This window comes from Oncorhynchus clarkii, chromosome 12, assembly GCF_045791955.1.
Source record: "Oncorhynchus clarkii lewisi isolate Uvic-CL-2024 chromosome 12, UVic_Ocla_1.0, whole genome shotgun sequence".
Taxonomy (NCBI): Eukaryota; Metazoa; Chordata; class Actinopteri; order Salmoniformes; family Salmonidae; genus Oncorhynchus; species Oncorhynchus clarkii.
Window position 1 is genome coordinate 91718860 of NC_092158.1, and position 23491 is coordinate 91742350.

At 43.7% G+C, this 23491-nt stretch overlaps 1 protein-coding gene across 1 annotated transcript in view; it reads left to right on the plus strand.

Annotated features, from left to right (window-relative positions):
• Positions 1-3078: 3078 nt before the first annotated feature.
• Positions 3079-23491, plus strand: part of LOC139422354 (polycomb protein suz12-A-like) — a 36297-nt gene continuing 15884 nt past the window's right edge. The window contains exons 1-9 of the mRNA XM_071173557.1: positions 3079-3454; positions 6864-6910; positions 7449-7513; positions 12963-13031; positions 14401-14450; positions 17220-17305; positions 17789-18032; positions 19830-19929; positions 23049-23154. Coding sequence (XP_071029658.1) covers positions 3253-3454; positions 6864-6910; positions 7449-7513; positions 12963-13031; positions 14401-14450; positions 17220-17305; positions 17789-18032; positions 19830-19929; positions 23049-23154 — 969 coding nt within the window. The 5' untranslated portion in view covers positions 3079-3252. The remainder of the gene's footprint in view (positions 3455-6863; positions 6911-7448; positions 7514-12962; positions 13032-14400; positions 14451-17219; positions 17306-17788; positions 18033-19829; positions 19930-23048; positions 23155-23491) is intronic.

A 23491-nucleotide genomic window follows, 5' to 3' on the forward strand; every position in this document is an offset into this window, starting at 1 on the left:
GTGAGGTCATGTGCTAAACAGAGTTAGAAATGTAGTAAACAACCAAATATTTCAAGACTAAAAGTTGTGAAAGTAGTAGCCTACAATAAGGAAAAACTCCAAGTAAAAAATACACTATCTAGTCCTTGACCTATATCCTAGTCTGACTTTGGTGTGGTCCCGTGTGGCTCAGTTAGTGGTGCTTACAACACCAGAGTTGTGGGTTCGATTCCCACAGGAGACCAGTATGAAAAATGTATGAAGTCGCTCTGGATAAGAGTGTCTGCTTAAATTACTAAAAGGTCATGTTGTTCTTCACAGTACTGTCTCTGATAAACACACACTATATGAATTTAAAGTGTATTTGTCACAGGATACAGAAATACATGGTTATTTACATAGTAACAATAGAACATGTCCAGACTCAAAGATTTTATAATTATTAGATTGCGCTTACTCAGAAACTAGTCTAAATTGATGGATCATGTACACGAAATGCCATATAATCACCACCCAATTCACACTGGAGTTTCTTACCATAGAAGACAGTGAATTTTCCAGAGTGGCCGAGTTGTGACTTAAATCTGCTTGAAAATCTATGGCAAGACCTCTGAAAAGAATAGATTAGAAAACAATAAATAGGCAAATATTGTACGATCCAGGTGTGCAAAGTTCTTAGAGACTTACCCAGAAAGATGCACAGCTGTAATTGCTGCCAAAGGTGATTCTAACATGTATTGACTCTGGGATGTGAATACTTAGAGTAAATTATATATTTCTGTATTTCATTTTCAAAAAATTTGCTAAAAATTTCTAAAAACATGTTTTAACTTTTTCATTATGGGGTGTTGTGTGTTGTAAATAGGTGAGAATTTGTTTTTATCCAGTTTGAATTCAGGCTGTAACACAACAAAAATGTGGACTAAGTCAAGGGGTCTGAATACTTTCTAAAGGTACTGTATGTCTTTTTGCCCACAACTTGAAATGGGAGGCTATAAAAAAATAAATTAAGAGAGTTGCACGCTCTACAGTTGAAGTCAGAAGTTTACATACACCTTAGCCAAATACATTTAAACTCTGTTTTTCACCATTCCTGACATTTAATCCTAGTAAAAATTCCCTGTCTGAGGTCAGTTAGGATACCCACTTTATTTTAAGAATGTGAAATGTCAGAATAATAGTAGAGAGAAGGATTTATTTCAGCTTTTATTTCTTTCATCACATTCCCAGTGGGTCAGAAGTTTACATACACGCAATTAGTATTTGGTAGCATTGCCTATAAATTGTTTCACTTTGGTCAAAGGTTTTGGGTAGCCTTGTTGGGTGAATTTTGGTCCATTCCTCCTGACAGAACTGGTGTAACTGAGTCAGGTTTTTAGGCCTCCTTGCTTGCACATGCTTTTTCAGTTCTGCCCACACATGTTCTATGGGATTGAGGTCAGGGCTTTGTTATATCTCATGATGCCATCTATTTTGTGAAGTGCACCAGTCCCTCCTTCAGCAAAGCACCGCCACAACATGATGCTACCACCACTGTGCTTCACTGTGGGGATGGTGTTCTTCGACTTGCAAGCTTTTTCCTCCAAACATAATGATGGCCTAACAGTTATATTTTTGTTTCGTCATTTTGTTTCAGTTGCAAACCGTAGTCTGGCTTTTTTATGGCGGTTTTGGAGCAGTGGCTTCTTCCTTGCTGAGCAGCCTTTCAGGTTATGTCGATATAGGACTAATTTTACTGTGGATATAGATACTTTTGTTCCGGTTTCCTCCAGCATCTTCACAAGGTCCTTTGCTGTTGTTCTGGGATTGATTTGCACTTTTCTCACCAAAGTAGGTTCATCTCTAGGAGACAGAATGCGTCTCCTTCCTGAGCGGTATGACGGCTGCGTGGTCCCATGGTGTTTATACTTGCGTACTATTGTTTGTACAGATGAACGTGGTACCTTCAGGCGTTTGGAAATTGCTCTTTTTTTCGGAGGTCAAATGCTGCTTTTCATTGCTGACCAGCAGATGTCATTAATGTGCATATTGTTAAAAAATTTGCATAATTAATATTTTTTTCAGCATGATTTGGTGAAAGCCCCAAAGGCTTCAGAAAAGTATTGGTTTCCCATCAATATTTATGCTAGCTAGCTCATTTTAGATGAGAGTAGCAAAAGTTAGCTACCATCTAAAATAGAAAAGACAACTTTCCATTTTTTTTCCCCAAAACTTGTGGCCTTACTCAATGTTATAAATTTGAATGATGTTGCCAACTGGGAAGTTGAGAAAAAAAACGATCTCTGACTTGGAAAAAAAATTGCTTTGAAAGGTTGTCCAAGTCGGGAACTCTGGCATCTTTTCTTGAGCTCCGACTTTCCAACCCGAAGATCACTGACCTCACTTTTTCCAGTTCTCAGTTGTCTTGATAGCACCATTGGCCCTCAAACTTGAACTCCAGACACGCCATTTCGAAAATTAGGCGTTTCCCGCGAAACGGAAAATGCGTCATCACACTCCCTCATCTGATTGGTCGGATAGGCGGGCCTTCTGACTTTGTGGCTGTGGTAACTAGTAACGACTTGCGTGTGAGTGGCAAACGTTTCTCTACCGAACGTCATCTGCCAACCCGTGATGATTCGCACCAATCACAACTCTCACTTCTCCAAACAACGCCTCTGATTCGACTAGGATCTGTGAGGGCGGTTGCTTTCAAGTCACCATTTGAATTATTGCGTTCAGGGAGTTTATGCCTGATATGTGGGAGAGAAAAAAAACGGTCAATTTGACTGTTTCGTAGAAGCTCTCAGGAAATGGTTCATTTGCGTAGAGTTTTGTAGCTTTACCAAACCAACATAGCATTATTTCATGGCATCTTTCCAACTCACCTTATTTGTTGTGATATCTACAGCGATTCAGCAGGTCCAGCTAACAAGCTAGCTCAGGGTTAGCATAACTAGCTAACTGACGTTCAGTAGGAAACATAGCTACCTACACACAGATAGCTGGGTGCTTGCTAACTTCTCTAATTTCGTGCGTCCTTGCGATTTAATCGAAATAGTTTCTCTGACGAACTTTTTTCTAGCCAACAAACAATGCATTTCTACAACAAGACTAATGTTTATTCCATTAATTTGACAAGAAGATAGCTAGCTAACTTTGCTGGCTAACACCGCCTGGCTAGCTTCAGCTTGCTCGTTTTTGGTAACGTTACTCTTTGTTTTGACAAAGGACTTGACATTTTTTTTCTTCCATATTTGGAATATACCTGGGACATTTTGTATTTCCTGGGCCATGTCTCCCCAGAAGCACGGTTCTTCTGACGGCGGCAACAACGTGTCGGGTCCCGTTGTGGGATACGTTGGTACCGGTGGCGGCAGAGCGAACGGCCGTGTCTACCACCACCAGACAACTGCAGTTGTGATGCCCGCAGCCAAGAAGCCGAAAATGGAACTGGTTCAAGCCGATCATGAGTTGTTCTTGCAGGCATTTGAAAGTGAGTTGCTGTCATTGTCGTCATATAATGTTGTTGCATGATTAGCTATCTTTTTATTGCTAGATTGTCATTTACAATCAATCTCTATTTAATCTAGTTTATATAGTAGTGTCCCTTGTGAGGCATCTTTCGAAAAACAAAATTAGAACCACATTTCACCAGAAAGACGTCATGTTCAAAGCATCTGACAACATGATTTGACAGTCATCAGTATACAAAGAAATCTGACCCCTATTTTAGATTTATAGCTAACTACTGTAGTTAATTTATTTTACCACGTGTTTGCTTACTTCCTCCTCTGAAGAGATGACATGTGCCAGAACTACTTTAAGAAATGAGCACGTGCTGCCTTTTAAATATTTGTTTAATTTTTTTATTGAACCTTTTAACTAATTAAGAACAAATTCTTATTTACATTGACGGCCTACCAAAAGGCAAAAGACCCACTGCGTGGACGGGGGCTGGGATTAAAATAAAAATATAGGACCAAACACACATCACGACGAGAGACAACACAACAGTCCATAAAGAGAGACCTAAGACAACATAGCATGGCAGCAACACATGACAACACAGCATGGTAGCAACTGTGTACTAACTAACGTGCTTCTACACCTGCATTGCTTGCTGTTTGGTGTTTTAGGCTGGGTTTCTGTAGAGCACTTTGTGACATCAGTTGATGTAAGAAGGGCTTCATAAATACATTTGATTTATTAATGCAACACACATAAATATGTATAGGGTCACTTTCACGTTAAAGGGACCCATGATCACCAACATGGGAAGTCTATATTTGTGGAAAATTTAAAGGTGTGTATATATATATATATATTTTTCAACCATTTCCCATCCTAAAAATTAGGAATAAGCAAAGGCTTTGATTTCTGGTCAAACATATGGAAAAGGGGGTCTTAGAAAACATCTACCAGAAAGTATTAAAAGGTTTTAGAAATGCATTAAAACACAACCATGTTGGAAGTAAAGACTCCTAAAATCAACCCTTATACACTGCTCAAAAAAATAAAGGGAACACTAAAATAACACATCCTAGATCTGAATGAATGAAATATTCTTATTAAATACTTTTTTCTTTACATCGTTGAATGTGTTGACAACAAAATCAAACAAAAATGATCAATGGAAATCAAATTTATCAACCCATGGAGGTCTGGATTTGGAGTGACACTCAAAATTAAAGTGGAAAACCACACTACAGGCTGATCCAACTTTGATGTAATGTCCTTAAAACAAGTCAAAATGAGGCTCAGTAGTGTGTGTGGCCTCCACGTGCCTGTATGACCTCCCTACAACGCCTGGGCATGCTCCTGATGAGGTGGCGGATGGTCTCCTGAGGGATCTCCTCCCAGACCTGGACTAAAGCATCCGCCAACTCCTGGACAGTCGGTGGATGGAGCGAGACATGATGTCCCAGATGTGCTCAATTCGATTCAGGTCTGGGGAACGGGCGGGCCAGTCCATAGCATCAATGCCTTCCTCTTGCAGGAACTGCTGACACACTCCAGCCACATGAGGTCTAGCATTGTCTTGCATTAGGAGGAACCCAGGGCCAACCGCACCAGCATATGGTCTCACAAGGGGTCTGAGGATCTCATCTCGGTACCTAATGGCAGCCAGGCTACCTCTGGCGAGCACATGGAGGGCTGTGTGGCCCCCCAAAGAAATGCCACTCCACACCATGACTGACTCACCGCCAAACCGGTCATGCTGGAGGATGTTGCAGGCAGCAGAACGTTCTCCACGGCGTCTCCAGACTCACGTCTGTCACGTGCTCAGTGTGAACCTGCTTTCATCTGTGAAGAGCACAGGGCGCCAGTGGCGAATTTGCCACTCCACGCTCTGGACACTACGCTGACAAACACAGCATACCTTCTTGCCACAGCTCGCAGTGATGCGCCATCCTGATGAGCTACACTACCTGAGCCACTTGTGTGGGTTGTAGACTCCGTCTCATGCTACCACTAGAGTGAAAGCACCGCCAGCATTCAAAAGTGACCAAAACATCAGCCAGGAAGCATAGGAACTGAGAAGTGGTCTGTGGTCCCCACCTGCAGAACCACTCCTTTATTGGGGGTGTCTTGCTAATTGCCTATAATTTCCACCTGTTGTCTATTCCGTTTGCACAACAGCATGTGAAATTTATTGTCAATCAGTGTTGCTTCCTAAATGGACAGTTTGATTTCACAGAAGTGTGATTGACTTGGAGTTACATTGTGTTGTTTAAGTGTTCCCTTTATTTTGTTGAGCAGTGTATTTTGTTTTGGGTAAGTGTTTCTGCCTTCTGTAAGTTTAAGAAAACCATCCCTTGAAATTCCGTTATCAAAAACCCACATAGCTAGAGTGTTTTTACTGACATACATTTTTTTAATGAATTATTAAGTGATTACAACTCCAAATCCAGTCATCAAATCGGTAACAGAATTTCAGAAAAATCGGTAACAGAATTTCTGCAATTAAATTGGCTACAATGGGGAATCATAGTAGTCACAAACCACAGTTGGATTCACATGTTTGGACAGTAGAGTACAGTAAAGAAAGGTATAGTTCCATACAGTATACAGTAGAGCACACTAGTTGAGTATACTGTACTGAACTCTAATGAACTGAACTATACTATATGGAACTATACAATACTGCACTCTACTCTACTGAACTATCCTCTACTGAACTATACTCTATTGTACTGCATTATACTCTACTGAACTATACTCTACTCTACTGTACTGAACTCTAATGAACTGAACAATACTCTACTGTACTGCATTATACTCTACTGAACTATACTCTACTCTACTGTACTGAACTCTAATGAACTGAACAATACTCTACTGTACTGCATTATACTCTACTGAACTATACTCTACTCTACTGTACTGAACTCTAATGAACTGAACAATACTCTACTGTACTGAACTCTACTGTACGAGTATACAAGTAAGATTGTTGTTTATGTAATTTACTGTAAGCTAATAAATGTTGACCCAGTGTCAGTTTCAGAGCCAACAATAATTACCCTTCTAGGATAAATAGTCTGACAATAACATTATACATTATATTGATAACAATGTAATTTACTGTGAACTTAGTGAATGTTCCATCAGTCTGTTGTTATCAATATAATGTTATTGTCAACAATGTAATTTACTGTGAACTTAGTGAATGTTCCACCAGTCTGTTGTTATCAATATAATGTTATTGTCAATGTAATTTACTGTGAACTTAGTGGATGTTCCACCAGTCTGTTGTTATCAATATCATGTTATTGTCAATGTAATTTACTGTGAACTTAGTGGATGTTCCACCAGTCTGTTGTTATCAATATAATGTTATTGTCAACAATGTAATTTACTGTGAACTTAGTGACTGTTCAACCAGTCTATTGTGTTTCCAGAACCGACCCAGATCTACAGGTTTCTCAGAACAAGGAACTTGATAGCGGTACGTTGGAAACCTTCTCAGCACCTGTCATTCTTTACTGTCTGTGGCCTCTAATGGTGTGTCTGTTATGAAGATGGTAACCATTTCATGTACCTCCTAGAATAGCGTTCTGTTGAGCAGATAAAGACTTACCTTGAACCAGCTGTAACATGGCTGGTTAATGATGTCTGTTTTGAAGATGGGGAAAGTGTTGATGCGCTGCACAGTTCCACTAGATAGAATGGCCTTCTTTTGGTCATTGGACAATCTGTTTGGTCATTGGACAATCTGTTTGGTCATTGGACAATCTGTTTGGTCATTGGACAATCTGTTTGGTCATTGGACAATCTGTTTGGTCATTGGACAATTTGTTTGGTCATTGGGCAATCTGTTTGGTCATTGGGCAATCTGTTTGGTCATTGGACAATCTGTTTGGTCATTGGACAATCTGTTTGGTCATTGGACAATCAGTTGCAACATTTCTGTCAAAGTGCAGAAGATGCAAGTGCAGATTTCTAATAGTTTTTTTTCCCTTGTCATTTTGTTGTTGTATTTTCAGCCCATATTTCTGCACAGAACCCTCACCTACATGTCCCACAGAAACTCCAGAACCAACGGCACACGGTAAAAACCTGCCTTAGCCATTTAGGTTATTCTTCAATAACACAAACTCCACAGCAAATCAAGGGGAGGAAAAATAGGTTTATTTGAGAAGGACAAATCAAGATGTAATGCTGGGAGGTAGATGTTCAGATGTTCAGTCTCCCCTCTCAGCTTTTCTCCCCCCCGAACAAAGGAACAGGATGCTGTTTTATAGCCTAGGGGTTGACCAATCCAAACTCCTTGCAGTATGACTGGACCAATGGCCAAATAACCAGTATCCTGCTCCGGACTGTACAGAACGAAGCTCTGAGTTCAGGAGTGACATTCCACACATTCTTAAACGGCTGTTGAACTGAAAACCAACTCCTATTTACATTGACAATTCCCTATTGACCATTTTTAGTGTTATATTTGGTTTTTAGTCCTCTCGTCCTCTCGTCCTCTCAAACTCTGCGCTGTGTATTTCTCTTGGACGTATTCTTACACCTGCATGAAGGTGTTGATTCTCTCTGTTAAATGTTTTCACATGTACATTGACATGTTAGGCACTCTCAGCATACTCATGAAGCGAGTTTGATGAGTTTCCAGTCTTTTAAAATAGCCTACATGAGCAGCAGACATAATGACCGTGAACCCAACGACCTCAGAACCTGAAGAGTTGGTAGGGTTTAACCCTGTTGGATTACTACAGGGGAGAGTGTGTGTGTGTGGGGGGGTTCAGTATGCTGTTATCTTAACAGAGGGCCAACCGCCATGGGGCTGCATAGTGTAGGAGGGGGCTGCCCCTGCTGTTTCACTGAGTGATGTAATGTACACATACATCTGTATGTCTATGGACTTGTTCAACGTTGCAGGTGACTACAGATTGACTGATCTACAAATCACCTTGCATCATATAACTACTTGTTTATTATTTTGTAGATCAATTTACCCATGATGCATCATCACAGATTTGATGTTCTTGAAAACCAGTGATCCCTGTGGGAATTGAAAATGAACCGTGTTGCTAGCGCTGCACTCTTCCTAACTGAACCACACAGGACCATTGTTGCTAGCGCTGCACTCTTCCTAACTGAACCACACAGGACCATTGTTGCTAGCGCTGCACTCTTCCTAACTGAACCACACAGGACCATTGTTGCTAGCGCTGCACTCTTCCTAACTGAACCACACAGGACCATTGTTGCTAGCGCTGCACTCTTCCTAACTGAACCACACAGGACCATTGTTGCTAGCGCTGCACTCTTCCTAACTGAACCACACAGGACCATTGTTGCTAGCACTGCACTCTTCCTAACTGAACCACACAGGACCATTGTTGCTAGCGCTGCACTCTTCCTAACTGAACCACACAGGACCATTGTTGCTGGCGCTGCACTCTTCCTAACTGAACCACACAGGACCATTGTTGCTAGCGCTGCACTCTTCCTAACTGAACCACACAGGACCATTGTTGCTAGCGCTGCACTCTTCCTAACTGAACCACACAGGACCGTTGTTGCTAGCGCTGCACTCTTCCTAACTGAACCACACAGGACCATTGTCTGCTGAAATGAGACGATGTACGTGTAGGCTGGTCGGCTAATGGCCATATCTTTCTCTATGTAAATGAGAAAGGGTGTGTTAAGTTAAGTTATATTAGCTGTTTTGCATATCGTTTGATTATAGTGATATTTGGGGCCCTGAGTTCTTCTTGATTATAGTGATATCTAGAATCAAATGTCCACACACCTCTCCAAAGTGTTCACAGTTCCTAAGTCATTTCAATGCACTTTTATGTCTGAAAGAAGTCTTCAACTACAAGGTGCTTTTTTTGATCTCTCCTCTCGGTGCCGTTGAGGAACTAGAGCAAAGCACACTTGTTGTTTTGTTAGGAACACAACCCTGCATCCCCTCCATCATTCTATTACTGTTGTTTACGCAATCCAAAAACGCTCTCTATTGTAAATCGCCATCTGGGTCAGATGGGCATCATTTGAAAGCTTGTTCTATGGTCAACATGACCTAGCTAAGTTATAAAATATGATATTAATACAATGTTAAGCTTTCACAGGGCAATTCAGGGAATCTGATGGTAATTCTGGTGCCTGTAGGAAGGAGTCGTGAGTGCATTCTGGTGCCTGTAGGAAGGAGTCGTGAGTGCATTCTGGTGCCTGTAGGAAGGAGTCGTGAGTGCATTCTGGTGCCTGTGGGAAGGAGTCGTGAGTGCATTCTGGTGCCTGTGGGAAGGAGTCGTGAGTGCATTCTGGTGCCTGTAGGAAGGAGTCGTGAGTGCATTCTGGTGCCTGTAGGAAGGAGTCGTGAGTGCATTCTGGTGCCTGTAGGAAGGAGTCGTGAGTGCATTCTGGTGCCTGTAGGAAGGAGTCGTGAGTGCATTCTGGTGCCTGTAGGAAGGAGTCGTGAGTGCATTCTGGTGCCTGTAGGAAGGAGTCGTGAGTGCATTCTGGTGCCTGTAGGAAGGAGTCGTGAGTGCATTCTGGTGCCTGTAGGAAGGAGTCGTGAGTGCATTCTGGTGCCTGTAGGAAGGAGTCGTGAGTGCATTCTGGTGCATGTGCCGAGGTGACAAACCCGGCTCATTCTGAACGGAACAACCCAGGGTATGACGCCATGTCATCTTGGAATGTGTTGACACTGTGTATATGACATGAGTTTTATCATCTGGAAATGATTGGTTTGCTTGTATCACATCAAAGCAGTGTTTATTATAGTCCTCAACGTCTCATCTTTTAAATACATTTGAGTCCTCTTCATTCACAGCATTTCCTTCCCTCGGTCAACAAAACATTTACAAAAGTTGCCCAATTAGGGACAGGGATGGGGACAACTTCTGGTCACGTACGGGGCTCTAGTTCATAACGGCTGTCAGTCAAAACCCATACAGAGCTGTGAAGCACAGAGCCTGAGGTCTGACGTCATGTATAGCATGTTACTGTACAGACACTGAGCTCTGACGTCATGTTACTGTACAGACACTGAGCTCTGACGTCATGTATAGCATGTTACTGTACAGACACTGAGCTCTGACGTCATGTATAGCATGTTACTGTACAGACACTGAGCTCTGACGTCATGTTACTGTACAGACACTGAGCTCTGACGTCATGTATAGCATGTTACTGTACAGACACTGAGCTCTGACGTCATGTATAGCATGTTACTGTACAGACACTGAGCTCTGACGTCATGTATAGCATGTTACTGTACAGACACTGAGCTCTGATGTCATGTATAGCATGTTACTGTACAGACACTGAGCTCTGACGTCATGTATAGCATGTTACTGAACAGACACTGAGCTCTGACATGTATAGCATGTTACTGTACAGACACTGAGCTCTGACATGTATAGCATGTTACTGTACAGACACTGAGCTCTGATGTCATGTATAGCATGTTACTGAACAGACACTGAGCTCTGACGTCATGTATAGCATGTTACTGTACAGACACTGAGCTCTGACATCATGTATAGCATGTTACTGTACAGACACTGAGCTCTGACATGTATAGCATGTTACTGTACAGACACTGAGCTCTGACGTCATGTTACTGTACAGACACTGAGCTCTGATGTCATGTATAGCATGTTACTGAACAGACACTGAGCTCTGACATCATGTATAGCATGTTACTGTACAGACACTGAGCTCTGATGTCATGTATAACATGTTACTGAACAGACACTGAGCTCTGACGTCATGTATAGCATGTTACTGAACAGACACTGAGCTCTGACGTCATGTATAGCATGTTACTGAACAGACACTGAGCTCTGACATCATGTATAGCATGTTACTGAACAGACACTGAGCTCTGATGTCATGTATAGCATGTTACTGAACAGACACTGAGCTCTGACGTCATGTATAGCATGTTACTGTACAGACACTGAGCTCTGATGTCATGTTACTGTACAGACACTGAGCTCTGACCTCATGTATAGCGTGTTACTGTACAGACACTGAGCTCTGACGTCATGTTACTGTACAGACACTGAGCTCTCACCTCATGTATAGCGTGTTACTGTACAGACACTGAGCTCTGACGTCATGTATAGCATGTTATTGTACAGACACTGAGCTCTGACGTCATGTATAGCATGTTACTGTACAGACACTGAGCTCTGACGTCATGTTACTGTACAGACACTGAGCTCTGACCTCATGTATAGCGTGTTACTGTACAGACACTGAGCTCTGACGTCATGTATAGCATGTTACTGTACAGACACTGAGCTCTGACGTCATGTTACTGTACAGACACTGAGCTCTGACGTCATGTATAGCATGTTACTGTACAGACACTGAGCTCTGACGTCATGTATAGCATGTTACTGTACAGACACTGAGCTCTGACGTCATGTTACTGTACAGACACTGAGCTCTGACGTCATGTATAGCATGTTACTGTACAGACACTGACATCATGTATAGCATGTTACTGTACAGACACTGAGCTCTGACGTCATGTTACTGTACAGACACTGAGCTCTGACGTCATGTATAGCATGTTACTGTACAGACACTGAGCTCTGACGTCATGTTACTGTACAGACACTGAGCTCTGACGTCATGTTACTGTACAGACACTGAGCTCTGACCTCATGTATAGCGTGTTACTGTACAGACACTGAGCTCTGACGTCATGTTACTGTACAGACACTTGAGCTCTGACCTCATGTATAGCATGTTACTGTACAGACACTGAGCTCTGACCTCATGTATAGCGTGTTACTGTACAGCCACTGAGCTCTGACATCATGTTACTGTACAGACACTGAGCTCTGACCTCATGTATAGCGTGTTACTGTACAGACACTGAGCTCTGACATCATGTATAGCATGTTACTGTACAGACACTGACATCATGTATAGCATGTTACTGTACAGACACTGAGCTCTGACATCATGTTACTGTACAGACACTGAGCTCTGATGTCATGTTACTGTACAGACACTGAGCTCTGACATCATGTATAGCATGTTACTGTACAGACACTGAGCTCTGATGTCATGTTACTGTACAGACACTGAGCTCTGACGTCATGTATAGCGTCTTACCGTACAGCCACTGTTACAGTTTAGGAGATTTATAAATACCCCCAAAATCTGCCATTTTCACTCCATTTTCAAGGAGTGTACAGAGCTCAGTGGGTTGAATACATCCTCACTTTACGATGATATATATCTTCATTTAGTGGTGTCGTCTGATTCTCCCACTTTCATACTTCCTGTCTTGGATTTAACATCATTGGATGGTTGTAGGAGCAGTGGGTGGGGCAGTGGGTGGGGCAGTGGGTGGGGCAGTGGGTGGAGCAGTGGGTGGAGCACCTTTCCAGCGTGGTTAAATCCTTGACGGGGAGTATGCAACACAAGTGTGGAGGAGGAGGAGGACACAGCCTCAGAGATGCAGTGTAAATCCCCAGTGTGTCCTGTCTATTAACCCTGGGGGTTCTCTGGGGGGGGGTCAGGAAGTCCTCCAGGGTGGATCACCTGCTGTACAGAGTGGAGAAGAAGAGGGCTGAGCAGAAGGCACACAGGTAAACAGACCATCATCTTCCAGAGCTGTGTTCCGATACTAACCACACTAACTGGGGCGGCTGGGTAGCCTAGTGGTTAGCCTAGTGGTTAGAGCATTGGACTAGTAACCGGAAGGTTGCAAGTTCAAATCCCCGAGCTGACAATCTGTCGTTCTGCCCCTGAACAGGCAGTTAACCCACTAGGGTTAACCCACTAGGGTTAACACTTTGAGAGCCAAACACTCTGAATTTACAAACAGACAATCTGACAACACAACTCTGGCAGTCCAGATTTGAATTTATGAACACACCCGAAGTCGTAAAATGTCTAGCTAGTTATTTGTTATGCTAACAAGAGGTTGCATAGCAACAGAATCAACTTCCTGCAGACGGGCGAACGCTCAACTGAAAGGATACTGTTTGTTTACAGTTTACTTACATTTTTACTAATAGTATATATTCATTAAGTATGTAGTATACAGTATGTTAGTATGGGTATTCATTAAGTATGTAGTATACAGTATGTTAGTATGGGTATTCATTAAGTATGTAGTATACAGTATGTTAGTATGGGTATACAGTATGTTAGTATGGGTATTCATTAAGTATGTAGTATACAGTATGTTAGTATGGGTATTCATTAAGGATGTAGTATACAGTATGTTAGTATGGGTATTCATTAAGTAGGTAGTATACAGTATGTTAGTATGGGTACTCATTAAGTAGGTAGTATACAGTATGTTAGTATGGGTACTCATTAAGTAGGTAGTATACAGTATGTTAGTATGGGTACTCATTAAGTAGGTAGTATACAGTATGTTAGTATGGGTACTCATTAAGTAGGTAGTATACAGTATGTTAGTATGGGTATTCATTAAGTATGTAGTATACAGTATGTTAGTATGGGTATTCATTAAGTATGTAGTATACAGTATGTTAGTATGGGTATTCATTAAGGATGTAGTATACAGTATGTTAGTATGGGTACTCATTAAGTAGGTAGTGTACAGTATGTTAGTATGGGTACTCATTAAGTAGGTAGTATGCAGTATGTTAGTATGGGTACTCATTAAGTAGGTAGTATACAGTATGTTAGAATGGGTATTCGAACACGGCTCTGGTCTTTTTCCATTAGTCCACTGTTGATACAGGGATGATGTGGCCTGCTACACTTTCCTTGTTGAAAGTTCTCCAGGCCAATGTCCTGTACTTTAACCAATGACTTGCAAAACAAAATGGGGCTGTATCAATGAGTAAAATATCGTTTTTGAGTGGACTATTACTTTAACTCCCAAAGTGCTTGATATCCATAGTCCCAAAACACCCATTCACACCTGAAAGAATGAGATCTAAGGTATTTTTAGTAACTCTTGTATAACTCTGTCCCCAGCCTGGCTTCACACCTGCAACTCACCTTCACTGGGTTCTTTCATAAAGTCGGTAAGTGTTTGACTTGATGTTTGTAGGGATGATAGTCGGTAAGTGTTTAACTTGATGTTTGTAGGGCTGATGGTCGGTAAGTGTTTGACTTGATGTTTGTAGGGATGATGGCCGGTAAGTGTTTGACTTGATGTTTGTAGGGATGATAGTCGGTAAGTGTGTAACTTGATGTTTGTAGGGATGATGGTCGGTAAGTGTTTGACTTGATGTTTGTAGGGATGATGGCCGGTAAGTGTTTGACTTGATGTTTGTAGGGATGATGGCCGGTAAGTGTTTGACTTGATGTTTGTAGGGATGATGGTCGGTAAGTGTTTAACTTGATGTTTGTAGGTATGATGGTCGGTAAGTGTTTGACTTGATGTTTGTAGGGATGATGGCCGGTAAGTGTTTGACTTGATGTTTGTAGGGATGATGGTCGGTAAGTGTTTAACTTGATGTTTGTAGGGATGATGGCAAATATCAATTTAATCATATGAAATGCACGTTATTTGTTTAAATCCCGACGGTTACTGTCTCCTTATTCCCCTCTCATCCTGACGGTTACTGTCTTCTCATTCCCCTCTCATCCTGACGGTTACTGTCTTCTTATTCCCTTCTCATCCTGACGGTTACTGTCTTCTCATTCCCCTCTCATCCTGACGGTTACTGTCTTCTTATTCCCCTCTAATCCTGACGGTTACTGTCTTCTTATTCCCCTCTAATCCTGACGGTTACTGTCTTCTTATTCCCCTCTAATCCCGACGGTTACTGTCTTCTTATTCCCTCTAATCCTGACGGTTACTGTCTTCTTATTCCCCTCTAATCCTGACGGTTACTGTCTTCTTATTCCCCTCTAATCCTGATGGTTACTGTCTTCTTATTCCCCTCTCATCCTGACGGTTACTGTCTTCTTATTCCCTTTCATCCTGACGGTTACTGTCTTCTTATTCCCCTCTAATCCTGACGGTTACTGTCTTCTTATTCCCCTCTAATCCTGACGGTTACTGTCTTCTTATTCCCTCTCATCCTGACGGTTACTGTCTTCTTATTCCCCTCTCATCCTGACGGTTACTGTCTTCTTATTCCCCTCTCATCCTGACGGTTACTGTCTTCTTATTCCCCTCTCATCCTGACGGTTACTGTCTTCTTATTCCCCTCTCATCCTGACGGTTACTGTCTTCTTATTCCCCTCTAATCCTGACGGTTACTGTCTTCTTATTCCCCTCTCATCCTGACGGTTACTGTCTTCTTATTCCCCTCTCATCCTGACGGTTACTGTCTTCTTATTCCCTTTCATCCTGACGGTTACTGTCTCCTTATTCCCCTCTCATCCTGACGGTTACTGTCTTCTTATTCCCCTCTAATCCTGACGGTTACTGTCTTCTTATTCCCCTCTCATCCTGACGGTTACTGTCTTCTTATTCCCCTCTCATCCTGACGGTTACTGTCTTCTTATTCCCCTCTCATCCTGACGGTTACTGTCTTCTTATTCCCCCCTCATCCTGACGGTTACTGTCTTCTTATTCCCCTCTAATCCTGACGGTTACTGTCTTCTTATTCCCCTCTCATCCTGACGGTTACTGTCTTCTTATTCCCCTCTAATCCTGACGGTTACTGTCTTCTTATTCCCCTCTCATCCTGACGGTTACTGTCTTCTTATTCCCCTCTCATCCTGACGGTTACTGTCTTCTTATTCCCTTTCATCCTGACGGTTACTGTCTCCTTATTCCCCTCTCATCCTGACGGTTACTGTCTTCTTATTCCCCTCTAATCCTGACGGTTACTGTCTTCTTATTCCCCTCTCATCCTGACGGTTACTGTCTTCTTATTCCCCTCTAATCCTGACGGTTACTGTCTTCTTATTCCCCTCTCATCCTGACGGTTACTGTCTTCTTATTCCCCTCTCATCCTGACGGTTACTGTCTTCTTATTCCCTTTCATCCTGACGGTTACTGTCTCCTTATTCCCCTCTCATCCTGACGGTTACTGTCTTCTTATTCCCCTCTAATCCTGACGGTTACTGTCTTCTTATTCCCCTCTCATCCTGACGGTTACTGTCTTCTTATTCCCCTCTCATCCTGACGGTTACTGTCTTCTTATTCCCCTCTAATCCTGACGGTTACTGTCTTCTTATTCCCCCCTCATCCTGACGGTTACTGTCTTCTTATTCCCCTCTAATCCTGACGGTTACTGTCTTCTTATTCCCCTCTCATCCTGACGGTTACTGTCTTCTTATTCCCCTCTCATCCTGACGGTTACTGTCTCCTTATTCCCCTCTAATCCTGACGGTTACTGTCTCCTTATTCCCCTCTAATCCTGACGGTTACTGTCTTCTTATTCCCCTCTCATCCTGACGGTTACTGTCTCCTTATTCCCCTCTCATCCTGACGGTTACTGTCTTCTCATTCCCCTCTCATCCTGACGGTTACTGTCTTCTTATTCCCCTCTAATCCTGACGGTTACTGTCTTCTTATTCCCCTCTCATCCCGACGGTTACTGTCTTCTCATTCCCCTCTCATCCTGACAGTTACTGTCTTCTTATTCCCTCTAATCCTGACGGTTACTGTCTTCTTATTCCCCTCTCATCCTGACGGTTACTGCCTTCTCATTCCCCTCTCATCCTGACGGTTACTGTCTCCTTATTCCCCTCTCATCCCGACGGTTACTGTCTTCTCATTCCCCTCTCATCCTGACAGTTACTGTCTTCTTATTCCCCTCTAATCCTGACGGTTACTGTCTTCTTATTCCCCTCTCATCCCGACGGTTACTGTCTTCTCATTCCCTCTACAGAGAAGTCATCCGTAGCCTCAGAGAATGAGCAGAACTCTGTTTCTCTAGAGGTGCTGCTGGTTAAAGTCTGTCACAAGAAGAGGAAGGTAAGAGAGAGAGAGTGTGAGAGCGTCTGCTAAGTGACAAAAATGTAAGTGTGTGTGTGTGTGTGTGTGCGCTCACATCTTCTCTCATTTTATCCCTCTATCTCTCCCATCCTCTTCTCTCTTTTCTCCCCACTCTCCCATACACATTTCCACTCCCCCGTTCTCTCCCATCCTCTTCTCTCTTTTCTCCCCACTCTCCCATACACATTTCCACTCCCCCGTTCTCTCCCATCCTCTTCTCTCTTTTCTCCCCACTCTCCCATACACATTTCCACTCCCCTGTTCTCTCCCATCCTCTTCTCTCTTTTCTCCCCACTCTCCCATACACATTTCCACTCCCCCGTTCTCTCCCATCCTCTTCTCTCTTTTCTCCCCACTCTCCCATACACATTTCCACTCCCCTGTTCTCTCCCATCCTCTTCTCTCTTTTCTCCCCACTCTCCCATACACATTTCCCCTCCCCCTGTTCTCTCCCACCTCCAGGATGTGAGCTGTCCAGTGAAGCAGGTTCCTACAGGGAAGAAACAGGTGCCTCTGAACCCAGACAGCAGCAGTCCCAGCAGTCAGCCCAAGCCGGGCTCCTGTCCTTCTCTGGTGGTGTCCAGTAGTGAGTTTGATGCCAGCAACGGCCACACGGTCAAGTCCTACTCCCTGTTGTTCAGAGTGTCTGGACCAGGCAGGACGCAGCACAGCGGACTGGTCAATGGACAGACCAATGAGAATATAGGTAGGCTTAGTGCTGGAGTTAAACTACATGTGGGTGGGGGGAACTCCAGTCTTGATTTGGTACTGAGGATGTGTGTGTGTGTGTGTGTGTGTGTGAACCCCAGTCTTGTATTGGCACAGGGTGTGTGTGTGTGAACCCCAGTCTTGATTTGGTACTGAGGATGTGTGTGTGTGTTAACCCCAGTCTAGTATTGGTACAGGGTGTGTGTGTTAACCCCAGTCTTATATTGGAACAGAGGATGTGTGTGTGTGTGTGTGTGTTAACCCTAGTCTTGTATTGGTACAGAGGATGTGTGTGTGTGTTAACCCTAGTCTTGTATTGGTACAGAGGATGTGTGTGTGTGTTAACCCTAGTCTTGTATTGGTACAGAGGATGTGTGTGTGTTAACCCTAGTCTTGTATTGGTACAGAGGATGTGTGTGTGTTAACCCTAGTCTTGTATTGGTACAGAGGATGTGTGTGTGTTAACCCTAGTCTTGTATTGGTACAGAGGATGTGTGTGTGTGTTAACCCTAGTCTTGTATTGGTACAGAGGATGTGTGTGTGTGTTAACCCTAGTCTTGTATTGGTACAGAGGATGTGTGTGTGTGTGTGTGTTAACCCCAGTCTTGTATTGGTACAGAGGATGTGTGTGTGTGTGTGTGTGTGTGTTAACCCTAGTCTTGTATTGGTACAGAGGATGTGTGTGTGTGTGTGTGTGTTAACCCTAGTCTTGTATTGGTACAGAGGATGTGTGTGTGTGTTAACCCCAGTCTTGTATTGGTACAGAGGATGTGTGTGTGTGTGTTAACCCTAGTCTTGTATTGGTACAGAGGATGTGTGTGTGTGTTAACCCTAGTCTTGTATTGGTACAGAGGATGTGTGTGTGTGTGTGTTAACCCCAGTCTTGTATTGGTACAGAGGATGTGTGTGTGTGTGTGTGTGTGTTAACCCCAGTCTTGTATTGGTACAGAGGATGTGTGTGTGTGTGTGTGTGTTAACCCCAGTCTTGTATTGGTACAGAGGATGTGTGTGTGTGTTAACCCCAGTCTTGTATTGGTACAGAGGGTGTGTGTGTGTGTGTGTGTGTGTGTGTGTTAACCCCAGTCTTGTATTGGAACAGAGGATGTGTGTGTGTGTTAACCCCAGTCTTGTATTGGTACAGAGGATGTGTGTGTGTGTGTTAACCCCAGTCTTGTATTGGTACAGAGGATGTGTGTGTGTGTGTTAACCCCAGTCTTGTATTGGTACAGAGGATGTGTGTGTGTGTGTTAACCCCAGTCTTGTATCGGTACAGAGGATGTGTGTGTGTGTGTGTGTTAACCCCAGTCTTGTATTGGAACAGAGGATGTGTGTGTGTGTTAACCCCAGTCTTGTATTGGTACAGAGGATGTGTGTGTGTGTTAACTCCAGTCTTGTATTGGTACAGAGGATGTGTGTGTGTTAACCCCAGTCTTGTATTGGTACAGAGGATGTGTGTGTGTGTGTGTGTTAACCCCAGTCTTGTGTTGGTACAGAGGATGTGTGTGTGTGCGTTAACCCCAGTCTTGTATTGGTACAGAGGATGTGTGTGTGTTAACCCTAGTCTTGTATTGGTACAGAGGATGTGTGTGTGTGTTAACCCCAGTCTTGTGTTGGTACAGAGGATGTGTGTGTGTGCGTTAACCCCAGTCTTGTATTGGTACAGAGGATGTGTGTGTGTTAACCCCAGTCTTGTATTGGTACAGAGGATGTGTGTGTGTGTTAACCCCAGTCTTGTATTGGTACAGAGGATGTGTGTGTGTGTGTGTGTGTTAACCCCAGTCTTGTATTGGTACAGAGGATGTGTGTAACAGGAAGAAGAGAAGCTCCACCGTCAGACAAGAAGAAGTTGGAGAAACGACGTTCGTAGCTCAGATGACTGTGTTTGATAAGAACAGGTACACACACACACAGAGCTATGTCTTACTATACTTGAGGACTTTCTGGGAACCAACAATTTGATTCCCATTCAACTTCTTATTTTCCCTAACCCTTAACCCCTAAACTTAACCCCTAACCCCTAAACTTAACCCCTAACCCCTAAACCTAACCCGTAACCCCTAAACCTAACCCTTAAACTTAACCCCTAAACCTAACCCTTAAACTTAACCCCTAAACCTAACCCTTAAACTTAACCCCTAAACCTAACCCTTAAACTTAACCCCTAACCCCTAACCCTTAAACTTAACCCCTAACCCCTAAACCTAACCCCTAAACCTAACCCCTAAACCTAACCCTTAAACTTAACCCCTAACCCCTCAACCTAACCCCTCAACCTAACCCTTAAACCTAACCCCTAAACCTAACCCTTAAACTTAACCCCTAACCCCTAAACCTAACCCTTAAACTTAACCCCTAACCCCTAAACCTAACCCTTAAACTTAACCCCTAACCCCTAAACCTAACCCTTAAACTTAACCCCTAACCCCTAAACCTAACCCTTAAACTTAACCCCTAACCCTTAAACGTAACCCCTAAACCTAACCCTTAAACTTAACCCCTAACCCTTAAACTTAACCCCTAACCCCTAAACCTAACCCTTAAACTTAACCCCTAACCCCTAAACCTAACCCCTAAACCTAACCCTTAAACTTAACCCCTAACCCCTAAACCTAACCCTTAAACTTAACCCCTAACCCCTAAACCTAACCCTTAAACTTAACCCCTAAACCTAACCCTTAAACTTAACCCCTAAACCTAACCCTTAAACTTAACCCCTAACCCTTAAACTTAACCCCTAACCCCTAAACCTAACCCCTAAACCTAACCCTTAAACTTAGCCCCTAACCCTTAAACTTAACCCCTAAACCTAACCCTTAAACTTAACCCCTAAACCTAACCCTTAAACTTAACCCCTAAACCTAACCCTTAAACTTAACCCCTAAACCTAACCCTTAAACTTAACCCCTAAACCTAACCCTTAAACTTAACCCCTAACCCCTAAACCTAACCCTTAAACTTAACCCCTAACCCCTAAACCTAACCCTTAAACTTAACCCCTAAACCTAACCCTTAAACTTAACCCCTAAACTTAACCCCTAAACCTAACCCTTAAACTTAACCCCTAACCCCTCAACCTAACCCCTCAACCTAACCCCTCAACCTAACCCCTCAACCTAACCCTTAAACCTAACCCTTAAACTTAACCCCTAACCCCTAAACCTAACCCTTAAACTTAACCCCTAACCCCTAAACCTAACCCTTAAACTTAACCCCTAACCCCTAAACCTAACCCTTAAACTTAACCCCTAACCCCTAAACCTAACCCTTAAACTTAACCCCTAACCCCTAAACCTAACCCTTAAACTTAACCCCTAAACCTAACCCTTAAACTAACCCCTAAACCTAACCCTTAAACTTAACCCCTAACCCCTAAACCTAACCCTTAAACTTAACCCCTAACCCCTAAACCTAACCCTTAAACTTAACCCCTAAACCTAACCCCTTAACCCCTAACTTAACCCCTAACCCCTAAACCTAACCCTTAAACTTAACCCCTAAACCTAACCCTTAAACTTAACCCCTAACCCTTAAACTTAACCCCTAAACCTAACCCTTAAACTTAACCCCTAACCCCTAAACCTAACCCCTAAACTTAACCCCTAAACCTAACCCTTAAACTTAACCCCTAAACCTAACCCTTAAACTTAACCCCTAAACCTAACCCTTAAACTTAACCCCTAACCCCTAAACCTAACCCTTAAACCTAACCCTTAAACCTAACCCCTAAACCTAACCCCTAAACCTAACCCTTAAACTTAACCCCCAACCCTTAAACTTAACCCCTAACCCCTAAACCTAACCCTTAAACTTAACCCCTAAACCTAACCCTTAAACTTAACCCCTAAACCTAACCCTTAAACTTAACCCCTAAACCTAACCCTTAAACTTAACCCCTAACCCCTAAACCTAACCCTTAAACTTAACCCCTAACCCCTAAACCTAACCCTTAAACTTAACCCCTAAACCTAACCCTAAAATAGCCTTTAACAAGTGAGGACTGTCCTGAATGTCCTCCCTTGTCTGAATTATAGTTGGTTTACTACTCTTGGGGCTTGTTCCGCGCCTCCGGTGGACTGTGGGGCTTGTTCCGCGTCTCTGGCGGGCTTGTTCCGCGTCTCTGGAGGACTGTGGGGCTTGTTCCGCGCCTCCGGTGGACTGTGGGGCTTGTTCCGCGTCTCTGGTGGACTGTGGGGCTTGGTCCACGTCTCTGGAGGACTGTGGGGCTTGGTCCACGTCTCTGGAGGACTGTGGGGCTTGTTCCACGTCTCTGGAGGACTGTGGGGCTTGTTCCACGTCTCTGGAGGACTGTGGGGCTTGGTCCACGTCTCTGGAGGACTGTGGGGCTTGGTCCACGTCTCTGGCGGGCTTGGTCCACGTCTCTGGAGGACTGTGGGGCTTGTTCCACGTCTCTGGAGGACTGTGGGGCTTGTTCCGCGTCTCTGGTGGACTGTGGGGCTTGGTCCACGTCTCTGGTGGACTGTGGGGCTTGTTCCGCGTCTCTGGTGGACTGTGGGGCTTGTTCCGCGTCTCTGGAGGACTGTGGGGCTTGGTCCACGTCTCTGGAGGACTGTGGGGCTTGGTCCACGTCTCTGGCGGGCTTGGTCCACGTCTCTGGAGGACTGTGGGGCTTGTTCCACGTCTCTGGAGGACTGTGGGGCTTGTTCCACGTCTCTGGAGGACTGTGGGGCTTGGTCCACGTCTCTGGAGGACTGTGGGGCTTGTTCCGCGTCTCTGGCGGGCTTGTTCCGCGTCTCTGGAGGACTGTGGGGCTTGTTCCGCGCCTCCGGTGGACTGTGGGGCTTGTTCCGCGTCTCTGGTGGACTGTGGGGCTTGGTCCACAACAACTGCATTGCAGTTGGCCGTCTAGAAATCAACTTTCTTTACAAAAACCGACTCACTCTGCATCACCGATCTGAAGCTCTGGAAGACGGCCAATGTCCCTTCCTCCTTTCAGGCGTCTGCAGTTGTTAGATGGGCTGTATCTATTGCTGTTAATGTTTTCGTGTGTGTGTAGGCGTCTGCAGTTGTTAGATGGAGAGTATGAGGTGTCTATGCAGCAGATGGTGGACTGTCCTGTCAACAAGAAGAGAGCCACCTGGGAAACGAACCTGGATGGAAAGGTGTGTGTGTGTGTTGTCACCAGACCACAATTTGGACTTGGAAACCAGGTTTAGTATCACGTTACTCCAAACCAAAACAATACCTGTGTTGTCATGTGCTGCTGCCTTGCTATGTTGTTGTCTTTAGGTCTCTCTTTATGGACTGTTGTGTTGTCTCTCGTCGTGATGTGTGTTTGGTCCTATATTTTTTTATATATATATATATTATATGTGTGTGTGTGTGTATATATCATTTTTAATCCCAGCCCTCGTCCCCGCAGGAGGCCATTTGCCTTTTGGCAGGCCCTCATTGTAAATAAGAGAAATTTGTTCTTAACTGACTTGCCTAGTTAAATAA